This window comes from Bacillus rossius, chromosome 3 (genome assembly GCF_032445375.1).
Source record: "Bacillus rossius redtenbacheri isolate Brsri chromosome 3, Brsri_v3, whole genome shotgun sequence".
NCBI classification, from domain to species: domain Eukaryota; kingdom Metazoa; phylum Arthropoda; class Insecta; order Phasmatodea; family Bacillidae; genus Bacillus; species Bacillus rossius.
Window position 1 is genome coordinate 131,176,140 of NC_086332.1, and position 17,441 is coordinate 131,193,580.

The 17,441-nt window shown below is 35.8% G+C and overlaps 3 protein-coding genes across 3 annotated transcripts in view; 1 reads left to right on the forward strand and 2 right to left on the reverse strand.

Annotated features, from left to right (window-relative positions):
• LOC134531252 (uncharacterized) overlaps positions 1-17,441 on the forward strand; it is a 154,980-nt gene that overhangs the window by 95,690 nt on the left and 41,849 nt on the right. The window lies entirely within an intron of this gene.
• LOC134531251 (multidrug resistance-associated protein 1-like) overlaps positions 1-17,441 on the reverse strand; it is a 592,793-nt gene that overhangs the window by 61,357 nt on the left and 513,995 nt on the right. The window contains exons 24-25 of the mRNA XM_063366941.1: positions 2,655-2,763; positions 2,022-2,148 (exon numbers count right to left, since the gene is read on the reverse strand). Coding sequence (XP_063223011.1) covers positions 2,022-2,148; positions 2,655-2,763 — 236 coding nt within the window. The remainder of the gene's footprint in view (positions 1-2,021; positions 2,149-2,654; positions 2,764-17,441) is intronic.
• Positions 9,487-13,297, reverse strand: LOC134531254 (piggyBac transposable element-derived protein 4-like). Its single transcript, XM_063366946.1, has 2 exons — positions 12,556-13,297; positions 9,487-12,414 (listed from the first exon to the last, which is right to left on the reverse strand). The coding sequence occupies exons 1-2, from the start codon at positions 12,668-12,670 to the stop codon at positions 11,042-11,044; spliced, it is 1,488 nt and encodes a 495-aa protein (XP_063223016.1). The 5' UTR covers positions 12,671-13,297; the 3' UTR covers positions 9,487-11,041.

Sequence of the window (17,441 nt, forward strand, 5' to 3'; positions counted from 1 at the left end):
ACAATCGCCGTGACAAGATAAACTGTAAAAGATTACCGTGTCCTCTGTAAACAAGTAATGTTTTTTTTGATGCAACAGTTGACAGGCGAATTTTCAAGCAGTCGCAGTCACTGCGGCCACTGTCAGCTGCATCTGGAGTACGCCGTGAAATGTTAACCACGCGAAAACGCTTTTCTGTTAACAAACTATGTTAAAGTAGAGCAAGGAATTAGTAAAGTCGTGATTTATAAAGACAATAAATTTAAAAAAATTATATTTTGAAAGTATGCAACGGTAAATTACGTAATTGTTGGCTGCACTGCAACGAAATTAATATTAAAACATGGCAACAAAAACAAACATCATCGGTGTGAGATGTTTTGCATCTCTAGCATACGAATACGACTATGTTACGTGAATCATGACGTGAACGTAAGATTTTAAGAATTATGATTCAGAAGATTTCATCACGGTTTGTACATAACCTACTTTTTTTTCCCGCGGTATACAATAGCCAGAGTCATCCATCACAAAAAAGCAGCCATTATTGTTTATTTATAGATATTGTCAAAGACGTTTTATTTGCGGTCGTGGTCGCATAAATGTTATTAATCACCTCTGCTGCATTAGTGCGTGTGAATAACCTCGGCGTCACAAGTTGCACCTGTCCACCGGACAGTTGCCTTTTTTTATTTTGCCTGCCCGGACGAGATTTTGCCTGTCCCGGGCAGGCGGACAGGCGCTAAAATCGAGCCCTGCACATATGTATTTATAAAATTCTTTCAGGAAGATACTACACTTAGTTTACTTGATTTCAGAGTGAAATCAATACATTAACTGATGCTAAACAATTTGCACTCTATCAGGAGGTGTGTGAATAGTGGATTTAAAAGGTAGAAAAATTTAGGATCAATACGTAACATTTTCAAATTGAATGCGAAAAATTTCGAAGTTAAACAGATGTCATATTTTGCTTTGGTGTATTATCATACAGAATACTAGTTGTGAAGGATGTTTAACTGTTTTTTTTTAATGAGGTTTAAGAAACTTTTTGAATAAACTTTGTACCATGATATTTTAACACACGTTTTACGAAAAATTGTGCACAATTTACGGGTAAATACGGTACAAGTCAGGCCAAAAATGTAAAAATATATTCATTACGTCCACCATATAAAATTTTTACCACAGTGCTTAAAAAACAATGAAACTGAATTAGCTACTCATATTGCTGTAACAGTTGCGTCACATGACAAGCAATAAAGTCAATGAATGGCTAGTCGCTAGTGGTTTGTTTTTGTTGTGTATTTGTGGAAGTTATCCCTTGAATGAGGGAAATGGTGTACAGATGGAACAGCCTCACAAAAGATACGAATGCAAGCTGATGATTGGTCAAAAATATATCGTAACGGTGTGCTGCGTGCGGCAAAGGTTTTGGCGCTTATGTTTGTTATTGTTTTGAAACAACTGTCTAAAAGTTTAATTACAAATAAAGTTTAAGACTGTAAAGATAAACTTTATTATATTATTTTATTCCTGAAATGATTAACGTTATATGAGGGAAGCATTTATAAAGGCAAACGTTTTGAATGGGAAAAATTAACATAGAGATGTATGGAAGTGAACAAGGGAATAATTATTTAAATTTTATAAACGTATTTTGCGGGAATGTCTTAAGCGAGTTTTACTGTAGCGTCATGTTTATTTTCTACCGTCCACTAACGGAACGTGTATATTTAATGAAGATGTTTATTTTAATTTCTTAAAATAAACTTCTTAAACATGCATTACAGTATATGTGAATACAATTATATTGATATAATAGATATTGCAAATTTAAGAGTTTGGTAAAAAAAACTATGCATTTAGAACCAGCATGATAAAAATTCAAGCCGTAAATATTCAAAAATTTAAATTTTGATATTTGACCTCCAAATGTGAATAGTTTATTAACTGCTATTTACAATTATTTGTCTTTATAAATATTTGCACACCCCTCAACTCTGCGTACACTGCCCACGAACCAATGAAGACTGACTGACCTGCATGGCGTAGCTAACAGACAGTCCCACGAAGCCAGCATTCATCGTGTCTCGAGCAAGCACAGCAAATAATGATGAGAAGAATATAATAAGGCTGCCAATTGTCTCAAGCCTAATGGCCAACCAACTGTAAAATACAATCATTAACTGTTGATTATTCATTTACTGAGGTTATGACATATTGAGTGAGATGTGGTTTCATGTCTCTCTCTTACAACTTTTTTTTTGTCAACTAAAGATGATGAAATCACTGTTCTTTCATAAAAGCTATTAGGTTAAAATCCTGGTGGATAAAGATCTGTTTTCTTTTTCCTTCACAAATGGGGAACTTAGACGACTATATCTTGATTTGCTAGGTTTTCTGGGAAGCACTCCTAATGCTTCAAACTGTGTGCATTACATTGCTTCTGTATACCAGAGTCTTGTGTTGTCAAGGTTCACCACCTTACCAGACAGTCACTCAACTGAGTGTGAACTCCAGCCTTATCTACTGTGTAAGTGCCACTAGGATTAGTGTAGGCTAGCAGTGTGGCAGTTGTCTTGAACTTACTTCCTACTATGATTATGATGTTCTGCAAGGTAGTGCCGTGAAAACTCAAGCTTCCTCAACCCAACTGCTTGTACTCAGCTTACCTGCTGCAGGCATGACTTGGGAACACACACATCTGGTTGTAGTCCACCTTCATCTCAGAATCCTTAATGAACTTCTCCTGAACACCATAGGCTCTTATGATGGGAGCGCCTGAAAAAATACAGTTGGTCTAAATGAAAAATAAAATTAATTTGCATAGGAAAACTCAAACAGGGAATGGGTTCCGTGTTGATAAAAACCCTTGTAAAATACAGTGGAGTCCTGGTAATCAGAACCTTGCTAATCCGAAAATCCAGCTAAACTGAATGAATTTAGTGTGAAAATAAACAATTATCAACATGTTAACTGAATTTGTACTTTTAAAAGTGTTATAGGCTGTGTTATGTGATAGCTTAGTGCTTAAATGGATGTACTTCAATTCACCCTTACTACAGGAATTATTTGGCCAATCAAAAAATATAGTTATTTGAACAGGTCTTGACCCCATTAGTTCGTATAAGTGCATGGTGATATACATGTGATAAAAAAGGTTACCACTAGGAAAAAGAAATCATTCAAGGCAATGATTTCTAACATAGAAAAAATATTTGGTAAAGATAAGCGCTCCTGAGCCATTCCATTTCAATTCAGGCAGGAGTGTGTCAGGTCACCAACTCAGATTTGCTTTAAAATATTGGAGCAGTTACAACCAGTGTAGACAAGAAATGTGTTAAAAGGATTTGGCCCCAAATTTTTTTTTACCCATGTTATAGCCTTTTGAAGTTGATTCAAAATCAAAAAAAGTGGATAAATGCACGTTTTTCAAATGAGCGGCATTTCAGAAATATTTAACATACTCCATTGTATTTTTATTTTATTTTGTAGCTATTATATTGAACTAAAGAGTGGTATAGTTCCAATGAGCCCCATGAAAATAACTATAAGAGGGGAAAACTGAAAAATATGACAAAATGTTTTAATTTTTTTTTTTTTAGATTTTCAAAACTTTGTTTACATGGAATAATCAATTTTCATAAAAAGTAATTCTGGAAATAGTTAGACTTATTACAGTCGTTTTACAGAAGAAATTGTTTTTAGTTCTATGATGTACGGAATTATTAACATTTAACTTTAAATTTTGCAAAATTTGACAAAAGTGCCATTTTCGATTGACATTTACTCAAAAACCCCATTTCTTAAAAATTTGAAAATTTGTCCGTTTTTTGTCCTAACCTTTGTTAACAGCATGCACTTTGTTTTTGCCTGTAACCATTTCTAGAATTTTTAGAAAATGTAAATTTATTACATTTTCTAAGGACTGCATGCTAAATTAACAAATACAGTAATACTCGTTTAAGACATTCCCACATAATACGTTTTCCCGCTAATTATGTTCACAAAATTAATCCCCTGATCACTTCCTTATATCCCTATGTTAATTTTTCCCATAACGTTTGCATTAATAGATGTTTCCCGCATATAATGTGAAATGTTTGTGGGGAAAAAAAATTATCTTTAAACTTTTAAACTCTATTTATTTTTAATTTTCAAAAATTAACTTATTTCTGAACGATAACAAACTAATTTGAACTTGCACAAGACCGTCGAAACCTTGCAGACGCCGCACGCTGTTACAAGTGTATTTTTCGACCAATCATCTGCTTGCATTGTGACGCTGTTCCATCTGCACGCCATTTCCCCTATTCAAGGCAGAATATCTGACGAATGAGAAACGTGCACGACTGTCGAAACCTGTGCTACACGCCACACGCTGTTACAAGTTTTATTTTCGATCAATCATATGCTTGCATTTGTATAGACTGAAAGGCTATTCCATCTACACACCTTTTTTCCCATTCGAGTTATAACATGTGAATAATACGCAGCAAGCCATATTTACCACCAAATTTTGTAATCTTTTTAGGTGCAATTTTAAGGTTATCAAGCATAATAAATATTAAATGTTGTGATAAACAGTGCATAATGGCATCTACAAGTAGTGGAGGACCCATTAAATGCAAGGCATTATCATTTTAAGAAAAACTGAAAATAAAATCAGCAGTTTATATGAATCCTTTGATACCAAGAGTGAGTACGGCCAAATAACTTGGGATGCTGCCGTCTGCTTTGAACGGAATCATGATGAAACGAGACCAACTTTTGGCTACTAATGTTTGGTCAAAGTGTAAAAAAATGAAGACTGGTAAATACGAAGTTGTTATTTTACTCTTGGCATTGTTTAAAGAACAAAGGGCACTTTTTAAGAGAGAAAGCTGTACAAATAGCACATAACCTAGGCGTTGAATTTTATGTTTCGAATGGCTGGGTCGACATATTTAAGAACAGAGTAGGAATTGTCAATAGAACTGTAAGTGGGGAATCTGAGAGTGTGTGAGACGATACTATCCAGAGTTGGATAAACACAAAGTTGCCTGCAATTATAAAGGACTTTGAAACAAAAAATGTATTCAACGTCGATGAATGTGGTCTGTTTTTCAACATGCTTCTGGACAAAACCTTTGTTTTAAAAGGTGAAACATTCCATGGAGGAAAACAAAGTAAGGAACGAGTGACAGTTTTATTGGGTGCCAACATGGATGGCACTGAAAAGTTACCATTGGTGGTAATTGGGAAACCAAAAAACCACAGTGTTTTAACAACATAAAGACAGTACTGTGCAAGTATGCAAACAACAAGTATGCATGGATGACAGGCAGCATTTTTGAAGACTATGTGAGAATATTGGATGCAAAGATCGGGTGCGAAAATTGGAAGATTTGCTTTTCATGGATCACTGCCCTGCTCATCCCAAGGAAATATCCAACCTTAGAAATATCCAGATGGATCAGGGAATTATTCTGAAACAGCATTTTTGTAAGAGCCTTGTGTTACGACTTATAACAAGAATGAAAATTACCAAAACTAGTGGTTATTAAATCAACATCCTGGACACCATGCATTTCCTTGCGCCTTCATGTGAAATGCTTGATTCACCCATCATTAGCAATTGCTTCAGAAAAGCAGACTTTGGTGCTCAACAAGTTAATGATATTTTCCCCAAAGAAGCATGCGAGGACAGTGAACCAATTGCACGTGCTTCTACATGCAGTGCAAATTGGAAAACTCTTCAAGAGCACCTACATTTATCATGCACTTTTGAAGATTATGTCTCAGTTGCTCATGCGGTTCTACCATCGAAGATTTACGTGCACAACACAAGGGTTTAGCTGAGGATGAGACTGGCGATGGTGACGCCAATTTACTCCGAAGCCCTTGACCACCTGGACAAGCAGAGGTTATTTGTTCATGGAACATCAAATGTTCCAGGTAGTGTGAGGAAGAGTTTATGGGAACTGGACAATTTTGTGATGCGTCAGAACGAAAATGTGTTGAAACAAACAAATCTAATGCAGTATTTTTCAAAACGGTAAATATTAGTTGATTTTTTTTTTTGGTGTTTTGATAATTGTTTTTTATTGTGCATTATAAAAAAATTAATTTTAAATAATTCAATTTACTGATACAATTGTATGGTTTTTCCAGCATGCCGACGATAATTGGTAAGTGTAATATTGAGTTTGACAGTATGTCATTTTTTATTAAAATTGGTTTTTATGAAGCAAATGTATTTCCCTTTTAAGAAGTTTTCCCAGTTAAGAAGTTTTTAGCACCCAGTCGCTTTAAAAACGTCTTAACAGGGTTTTACTGTATGTTTTGTTGGTCTCTAAATATGAGATATAATTCGTAATTGGTTCTGATATTGGGAAATATGAAGGGGGAGTCCCTATCTGAATATACCAAGGAGCTGTAAGGAGAATCCCTGGTAGCTTCAAGGTTCCCTGGTGACCACAAGGGGAATCATCTACAGGACTACAAAGGGAATTCCCAAACTTTTGCTGTTACAGTGGTGTTATGTGTGTTGATGGGTGATGTTCATCTAATGAACTAAATCATGTCTGACTTTCATAGTCGACAGAATTAAATGTGTGGAATACATTAAAAGGCACAAAAGAAGTGTGTACAAAAGTGAATGCGTTAGGATGTGTAAGGTGAATGATTTAGCTGATGATATTCAAAGGTTTGTGGGTGTATCTATCTCAGATCTCAGTAAATAGAAATTATATTTCGTGTAGTAACTGTGTTACTTTTTATAAAAATAAATTTCTGGAACTTGCTGAAGAACCTACAGAAAGAATACCCACATCAGAGAATTTTATTACGGAGGATGAACTTGTAAGTGTTTAAATAGCAGTCTCATAAAAACATTAGATGTAGGAGTATCACCAATGAAATCCCCTTCAGAGGTGAGATTGGATAGGACAGAAGGTTATGCAAGGTATAAGAAATATAAAATTAGTCAGAGTTAAAAACTGTAGCTGAGAATAAATTACAAGACATATATCACGTGCATGTTTCAAGTAAGTCTGTGTGTGTCAATTGTAGTCTCTTCGTACTTGTAACTACAATGGAAAAGTGCAGCTAGTAACATTGGTACCACAAACATTTAGTAAAACAGAATTAAAGGAAAAATTATCTACAGTGTCGAAGTACCTCATTGATAAATTTCGCACAGTTATAAAAAATAAGGGAATTTATGCTCCCTATAGTTGACATTCTTTACCTACACAGGTACAAGCTCTAGCATTATCATATTACATGGAAGATAGAAAAGACTGTTCAAGGTAAAGTCCAAACAAAAAAGATGTTATTTGCATTAAAGATGGTAATCGTGAGAAAAAAAAATTGTTAAAAGATTCATGACAAGGTCAATCAAAGAGGCATATAAAGCATTCAAAAATGATAATCCTTCTATAAAAATTGGTCTTTCAAAGTTTTATGCCATACAGCCAAGGTGGGTGAAAATTCAGCCAGAACAGACTGTGTGTTCTTGTATTTACTGCAGTAACTTGCAACTAATCTGTGTAACTCTTCGAAATATAACAAATAACAAAACTGATGAAGAAGATCTTCTACTGAAGTGTTTGTATGACGAAACGAGGAATGAAGATTGCTGGCTCGAGGAGTGTGGTGACTGTCCTAGCACAGAATCATTAACTGTTGAAAATTTTGACTTGGGTGAAGGGAAAGAAGTTACATTTGTGATTTGGGAACATGGTGACCTTATAAAAAAACTGCATCTGTAAATAATTTTCTGGAACATGTAAGGCATTGGGTTAAGAAAGCTATTCCTCACAGTTACATTAGGAAAATACAAAGGGAAGGAATAGCTGAAGCAAAAAGTTCTGTCCAACAAAATAATGCTCTTGTTTTACATTTTGATTTTGCTGAGAACTAGTCATTTGTATTGCCTGATGAAATCCAAACTTACCACTGGAAAACTGATTAGCTTTCACTGTTTACCCGTGTTGCATACTTTGGTGCAGAAATAAAAAGTTTTGTTGTAGTATCTGTTGTAGTATCTGCTCACATTCTCTGTGCTTAATAGATGATACAACTGGAAAAAAAAAAATTTTTTTTCTGCTACAGGGCATGGCAAAAGTGCATGTGATGCAATCCAATAGGCGGTTTATGTAAACACTTTGCAACTAAGTTCAATCTTCGGGCAGTGTGTGTTAATGCCATTAGAGATTCTGCTTCATTTGCTGCTGCAGTAGGTAATCTTGTACCAAAGATAACTCTATTGGCTCTTGAAAGTAAAACAATTCAAACGTATAGGTGATGTAAGGAAAAAGAATGGGCTACTGTAAAACCAGTTGCTGGAATACAATCAAAACATTACTGGCTGATTAAAATGAGATATACATGGGAAGCACAATCAAAGATAAAATAGAAATAGTTGTACAATCCAACCAGATTAAAATACATTATTCAATAAATGATTTCCAAGTAGGCCGGTTCGTTCTTGTGTTTACGATCAGAAATGGTGGATGGGACAGATCACTGGTATATCTAAAGAGTTAAACAACATCACTGTGTCTTATGCATCCCCATGGTCCAGCTAAAGGGTTTCAGTGGCCACAAGAATATGGAAAGAAGAAGAATGCATGTCCGGTGCCACTACAAAACGTTTTGTTAGCAGTAAGCAATCCTACTCCACTAGGACACTCAGCAAGACTCCACACTTTCGACAAAGCTGAGTTGATCCAGCAGATCTACTGTCTTTAATTAGTCAAAAAATATTTTAGGAATTTGTCAATATACGTTACGTATAGCTGAGGAAGGATAAGCAGTCTACATTTAATTAATAAGATATAGGTACGTTGGTTTCAATTTTACTTTGACCTTCAGGTTTTCATGGGAGTTAAAGTGCAGCATATGTATTATATGTGTGTATTAATAATATATGTACATATTATGTTAACGTCATACTGTATACAAGGACTCTCCTTTTGTAATTCCCAAGGTTTACCCAATTTACGAATTACATTTCATATTTAGAGACCAACAAAACATATTTGTTGATTGAGCATGCAGATCTTAGAAAATGTAATAAAATTACATTTTCAAAGACTTCTAGAAATGGTTACAGGCAAAAAAACACTATCCAACAAAGTGCATGCCATTAACAATAGTTAGAACTACAAACTGATAAATTTTCAGATTTTTAAGAAATGGGATTTTTGAGTAATTGTCAATTGAAAATGGCATTTTGTTAAAATTTGCAAAATTTAAAGTTAAATGTTAATACAGTAAAAACTCTATCTATCGTTTTTCAGGGGACCAACAAAAAAATTCAGTAGATGCGGACATTCAATAGATGTGGACATCACTCTTAGATCAGAAATATATCAGTTACTTGTCATTAAAGTTTAATCAATTGAAAAAAAAAATAAAAATGGAAGCATTTACTTAATTCAATTTACACTTAAAAAAAACATAGCCTATGCACAATAGACCTACAATTCAATTTTAATTTCTTCAATAATCCTAATTCGTTCATCAAGTGTTCCCAACTACAGTAAAACCTCGCTCGCGGCCCCCGGTTCGTACGTACACCTCGGTCGTACGTACAGATTTTCAAAAGAAAGAAAAGTTTAAAAATATGAAAAATTGTAAAAAATACGTTAAAGTTAATTAAAATACAGTCGCATCCTGCAGCGTTCAGAACAAATACGGGCTACATTACACATACGCATTGTGCCACAGTAAAAAAAATTAAAAAAAAAAAGGCCGCAAATTGATGGGAATTTACAGTCAATCGCGCGCCGTGCGCGGAGAAAGGTCATTATACTCGATCAGCTGTTGTTACGGTGCGGCGTAGCCGCCGGCTGGCTCTCTCTGTTCTCTGAGCTGCGCATGCACAGTATAACACACTCAACGCTCTGCCCAGACCATGGAGGTAATCGACTATGGAGTGGAAGTGTGGAAGCAAACATGAAGCACCTAGCAGACGATGTTAAAAGACAAGGATAGAGCTAGTGGTGGCAAAAATGTGAATGCTTACATTGTTTTGAATGGCACCATTTTAATTTATCGCTGAATACACGTGATGGTGAAAGCTTGTGCAGCTTTTGGTTACACTAATAGATTCGGCAGCTGTGGTGGATTAACTTTCCACACGTAAGAAACTGTTATTTTCTTTTTGTAAATGTATAATGTGCGTTCATACAGCGAGAGCTAAATATGGCTTTTCAATTTTCCTAACCTAATTTTAAGTGCTGGTGGACGACGTAAATAGTATTGTAAATAGTAAATGTATATGTAAGATATTATATTCATGAACATGTAAATTTAATGTGCTTAGAACGGCCGTTACTTCAAATATGGCGAGTAAACAGAGCACACACGTATGATGCAAGGCAGATGCACCTAAACTAAATATTTTACATGAATTTTATTCTGTTGACTACAAATTGTCATTGTTTTGTCTACCAATTGATAATGTAGTAAAAGTTCCATAATCACGTATCCAAGTTAACACATTCGAGTCTGTTGCTTATGACTGGTTTAAATCACTGAATACTAGGTTTTTTTTATGGTTTTCCATTTTTTTAATTTAAATAACATATATGGTACTAAAAATACTTTTTACACGATAAAAAACTTTAGATTTTACAATTTTTAATACACTTTAAAACATGATTTTATCTCTTTTAGTTACTGATAATTTATTTTTTATAATAAACTATGTTTTACATAAATAAAAAAATTTCTCTTACACACTTAATAGTATTCATTGCTATAATTTTTATTTAAATCCAGTTAAGTTAACATTTATTTCACATTTCCAAATTAATACCAATATATGAATACGTAAATAATTTTTATTTGGTTATGTTTATGAAAATTTTGATTCAGTATGGAACTTTTGGAAGCACCCTGGCACGCGCAGAGCAAAGCCACAGTCTTCGCACCACCAACGAGTTTCCTTCCTCAGCCGTTTTCCACTGTTGGCTTTGCCTACATCGGAACATACTTTACAGTATCTGGTAGGGTTGAGTTTTTTTTCGGTTGGTGGAATTTTCTTCGGAAAATGTCGAGCAGACAATCAATCTGTGGATGAGGATGATGATGATTGAACGTCTGTATCGGTAGCACCATATGAAGCCAGCTGGTTCCCGAGAGCTCTCATGAAGTTTTCCAAACTTGTTTTGTTGCCATCAGCCCTGGATCTTTTGAACAAAATGAATGAATTTATGATTGACATCAAAAAAAGGTGGAAAAAAATTTTCTTCCACCATTTCATTGATTTTCTTTGAAAGGGGTAGTAACTGAGTAATTGATCAACATGATCAACACCAGTTTTGTTTATATTGTAGTCAAGTACAACATCGGGTTTGGTTTTAGCAACTAAGCCACCTCTACCTCTTACAGTGACTTCACTGCATGTGGCTTTGTGCTTTGTGGAGAGGCAGTACACATCATGTGTGTCCTTCCACTTTACAGCCAACAAAGGACCGCACCTGCGAAAAATTGCTTCACCTCTTGCAAGTTCTTTGCATTTCAGTTCAGGTGGCAAGCCTTTGCGGTTTTTTTGTACCGTACCCACAGCCAGGGTTTTTTCATCCCATAACTTATAGAATAATGTAGGACTTGAATAAAATCTGTCCATGTAAATTGTGTGCGCCTTATGAAAATAATCATGACACACTCTCCGGACAAGACTCTCAATAGAGTTTTCCACACTTCCAGCACCACCAGTATAAACCTCACAGTTTAGGACATATCCTGTATTGGTGTCACAAAGAATATATAACTTTATACCATACTTATGAGGTTTATTTTTTATATAAACGCGGAAGTGTAAACGTCCTCGAAAAGGACACATTCCTTCATCAATTGTCAGGTTTTCTGATGGATAAAGACAGGCCTTACATTGACGGACAAAATGATTGAAAAACGGCCTGACTTTATGTAGAGGGTCGTGATTTTCTTGCCCTCTTGGTACGTAAGTAGCATTGTCATTTATGTGTAACATGAATAATATTGACCGGAATCTGTCTCTGCTAAGGAGACGCCCAGGAAATGGAGTGTGCATTATGTTGTCATTTGACCAATAATCTGTTATCTTGGGTTTCCTGACCAAGCACATGTGAATGATCACTGCAAAGAAGTAATATATTTCTTGAAGCTTGACCGTAGTCCAACGCTGCCACATTGAATTTGGTTTCAATTTTTTTGCCCGTTTCATTTTGTCAATCATGGTACCTGCATATTGATTTGTTTCAGTCTTTATATTTTTTATGACGTCTGTGCCAAAAAAATTAGAGAAACGGGTAAGTTCATCGGAAGTTTCATCAATGTCGATAAGAATGCCAGATGCTTCCTCAAAAACAGGCAGCTGTGGTTGGTTGTCCATTGATACCCAGCGATTGACTCCAGGTTTTTCATTTGCTAGTAATCGTGTTCTTGTATTGGAATCTGAAACGAAAATCGTATGTTTTTTACATTGTTTGCATAATTTTTTTACTTTTACGTAAATGTGGAAAAAAAACGATTACCAGCTTATAAAGAAATTCAAAGGCACAAAAATGTAATATTGATGAAAGCTGGGTAACTTACCAGAAACGTTACTTGTGCTAGGTTTATCCGAGTGGTCTTGTCTATTCGCATTGCTCAGCTGCGCAATGTGGACTAGCGGAACATCATCTTCATCTAAAAAATAATAATGTGACATTCACATTTACATGTAAGGGTCCAAGAGCTAATGTAAAATATCTACAATACACAAGGGGAAAAAAATACGAAGCACTATCAGTAACTGTATCAGGTGTCTGTGATGGACGAGCTTGTGAAAGTCCCGTTTTCCGTGTAAAACTGCTCTTCTGTTTCCTTATTTTTGCAAAATCTTCATCTGTAATAAAAAAACATCCTGGGTAAGATATGTACAAAAATAATAATTTTTATACATAGGTAAAACAAGTTTCAAGCTCATTCGGCAGGTTTTGAATAATTGCATACAAACCTGATGTGTCAGAATATTCAGATGGTTCATACAAAGAATCAGAACTGCAGTTATCAGCTTCTGAACCAGAAGAAGCATAAAATTCTTCATGTTCAAAAAATTCGTCACTCTCGCGCGATCTCTTTGCCATTTCTACTGCAACAAAACCGCGGTAATTCCCCTGGCACGATGAAACACGCCCGAAGCAGCTTCAAACGTAAAACAGTACAGCAGATGCCATCTAGCGGCAACCGATAGTACTACGACGACTGTGGAAAGAACGCCCGGCAATCCAAGCCCGTTTATCGCTCGAGCAAGCACATGTTAGTCCATGAAAACGTGCGCTCGAGTGAGGCTTGAGCGCCGTTCATTGTATTAAAATACTATGCTCGAGCATGGACCCGAATGTGTTAATATCTTGGTCCTGATGGCATGATCCTGTAATATCTAACTGCAATATCTCGGAAACCAGTAGATATTTCGAAACGCCGTTTTCAAGGTAAGTAGAGGAACGTCATTAGTGTTTAAAAAATGTATTATCAGAATTTTATTATTTTATTTAAGTAAAAGCCACGACCCAAGAATTTTACCCTTTGTTTATTGTCACTTGTCAAGTGTTTATATATAATCAAATAGGTAACTTATATTGTGAAATATAACTTTGCTGACGAATCCTATACTACTTGTACCATATTTGTGTAAAATTGTAGTCTCCTGGAAAACAAAGATTTGAATTGAATTCAGTGGCTTCATTAATTAAACATTTGGACTAGGTAAGTTGATTAGCAAAAAAAATGTGCGCATGAACAATGTTAATTATGAACAAAATCATGTTGGCCCACCCTAGGCACTTTCAACTGTTGATTTAAATTAAATTTTAAGGAATATTAAAACAGCATGTTTTTTTTATTCACAATGCACGAATCTTGAGAAGTATCTACATGTAAACAGAAACACACACTGTGATTTACTCTACACTTTCCAACCTTTGTACAATTTTCTCAGTAACTGTTTTTAAAAAAAAAATGTTTTATTCGACTACAGTTTGCAGCATAGCATTTCGTGGAATCCAAAAACATGTTTGAATTGAGCATTCGTTAATTGTAATCTAAAGTATAGTGTCGATTTCATAACACTTCGCATCAGTCGTTGCCATAGGCGTGCCTACAGGGGGGGCCAGGTGGGCCATGGCCCCCCCTAATGTAATCACTCAGATCGGCATTTTCTCTAATGCGTTCGTTAATATTCGTATATTCCTGGCACTGTGACACTCAAACTGTGTTTCAGTGTTGCAGCATGCTAATTAACAATATTTTTAAACATTTTATCGTTCTGGAAACACGGCCGCCTTAGTTTATTTAAAACGTGAGGTCCCTTGAAATGGCCAAGCAAAAAAAAATATTTTAAGAGGTTTTTTAAAGTTCTGTTGTCTGAATTGCTGTGTTTGCATTCACTAAAAGGAAGTTCATTTCAAGGTAGATCCGGACCAAGCTATTGGAAATTCGAGGGGGGAAAATGTGTAAGAACACTTTAAACATTGTCTATGGAAAAAAAAAACAACATATTTTCAAGATTGCTAAAATTATACGGATATAAATATTAACTAGTAAACATATCTCGTTGATACTGCACAAAAATATAAACAAGTCAATGAGTGAATGTATTTAGGCTATTTAACATTCTAAATACGGCTTCTGATTTAAAAATTTAGCAGGGCCCCCCCTAATGGAAATGTCTGGGCACACCTATGGTCGTTGCAGTACATAAATAATAATACAGTATATACCCGTGTATAGCGTGCCCTTTTTTCCCGTCAAGTAAAGGAAAAAATCAAGGATGCGCGCTATACACGGAAAAAAAAAAGTAGGTGGAGCGGGGAGGAGGAGTGGTAGTCGTTAACTGCCGGGTGATGGGTGACGTTTCTGGCCAGCCCCCCCCCCCCCCCCCACACACACACACACACACACACAAGCAACGAGGCATCTATTTCACACACACACACACACACACACACAGACTCACAACTTGGTCTCTCGCGCAAGCTCGCACATCATGGTCTCTTGTTTATTTTTAGACCTCCCCCCTCTACTGAAAGCCAGCACAGCAGCTAGTAAAAAAAAAGAGAGAGAAAGAATGTTGTTGTCACCAGTCCCCAGCCCACTTCCTTTGCTTCCTTCTCCACATTCTAGCAGCTACCTGTGAGTCATCCTCCGCGCCAGCTTAACAACGGTGATGGGGAGTGGTGGTGTTTAGTCCTGTCAACTGTCAAGGTTACTTGATGGCATAGTCCCGTTCCTGCCTGCCTCCCTCCCGCCCTCGTACCAGTTGTGACGATACAGCGCTTCATTATCTTCTGTCTACACAGCAGAGTTTAAGTATTTTCCTGACGCATCACCACACATCAATTTAAATTATCATTTGTTTCATACGTAATTACTTAACAGGTACCACAAAATGTTAGTAAAATTTATTTATGGGGAAAAAAAAATTAATTTATTTTCTTTGGAATTTGTTGCAAAAATCGTGGTGCGCGCTATACACGAGGGCGCGCTATACACAAGTAAATACGGTATTCACAGTAAAAAAACAATATCAAGACAATGTTAAAAACCAAGTATTAGAGTTGCTCATTGTATTAAACAAACATGCAGTATCGTAAATACTTAAATGTGGTATTGGCAGTTTGTACACTCATAATCTGTAATTAAATCATTCCTTATTAAGCACTTATAATACCGTTTAAATGTGAAAGCTATGTTATCCCTCCTGCGTGGTTCTTTATTACTAATAATATAAAAAGAATAGTTTCATATTTAAATTTTTTGCACGCACATTTCCTAAAGCGTCATACAAATTACATTGCTGTCTGCTATTCTTTTGACACCAGCAATATGGCGGTACATGTAAACAATCGTTGTGCGCATGCGCAGTCCGAAGATTTTATTTCGGGTACAGGCTTCATTGATTACCCTTGAAAAGTACACCTGCTTCCACTCCATAGACTATTACCTCCATGGCCCAGACTCGTGACCTTCCATCAGCAGCTAGCCAATAGACGCGAGCTAAGCGGAAAAAAATATAAGCTCCACCTCCCGTGTACCAGTTTAGTCCAGTTCTAATACCAGTTTATTGGTATACGCACCAGTTTTCTCGCTGCCGTGACATGTTCAAGTTTACGTTCATCTTGATGTCTTGATACCAATAATTAATTATTTACGATCCCCAGAAATAAATGGTTAGTTTAAAAAATATGCGTCAACTGTACAATACCGTACTTCCGAAATTATAAAATACGTATAAAACAGTTACTAAGGCTCCACTCATTTTATCTTGTAAAATTATGTCTCGTACCAGTATTTCGGCTAAGTTGTGACATAAATACAGTATCAGAACTTACAAGCAGCCACGTCTAATATTCCCGACATTTCCCTTACGTTTATACATTCGTGAGTTTACGTTTTTCCCTCGTACATTTTAGATTGTCTCCTGCTATGATTACTCGGACTTTTACACGCCTCGGCTTAAATTATTACATGTTTAGAAATAAAAGCAACTTTTCATGTAATAAAATATGTATATTTTGCGATTTAAAATTTTCTTTGCCAACTATAAACGTTACATTTTTCACGATGTTTTTAGGCCTACTAGCTAATCTTATCTACACTTAAAGTACACATTGTATTTTTTTATTTGAGCAAATATATTGTATGTTAATTAATATTTTATTGATATAACATATAAAAAAAATGTACAACACGAGGCTTACGACACTGCCTTCAGTGTTGAGTTTTTTTTTAACGTTTGATTAGCTCAAGTGTTGTTTCTGCACGAATAGGATATAATTTTGATTGAAAATACATCAGCATAATATATAGACTCGGCAGGTCATTTCCCGTGGCAGCAGAATACGGAAACAGCAATTCATTTCTTGCGGCAGGTTTGGGAAAAGTGAGGGGGGGGGGTGGGGATAACCACAAATGGACGTAATTTGGTCTCACTGGTTCGTACGTACAACTCGGTCGTAAGGACAAATTTCGGAGAATCGTGAGTGTACGTAGAATCGAGGTTTCACTGTATTTACTATGCCGAGACATTTTAATCGCTCTAAAACGTTAACCTCACTTTTGCACTTTTTATTAAGTCAACATTCACGCACATGTAAAGGAAACACCGATCAGAATCAGGAAATAACATGTGCGATAGATTAGGATAGCATGCCCAAACAATGAAATACCGGCCTACAGAAATGTGTTCACGATGCTGCACAGGAATCAATAAATTTTTAAAGCCACAGCGGACGCCATATTGGTTTGTACCTTATAAACGAGACGTCTCAATGCTCAGTCATAATAAGGGACATGTTTATTCTTGAAGTGATTTTATATATGTACGGTATAATGTTTTGTTTTTTACGTTACCATTTTAGCAGACATGAAAAAGTTTCGTACATAAATACAAGTCGATAGTGTGGCAACGTTTCGTGACGAGTCGATTTCACGGAAAT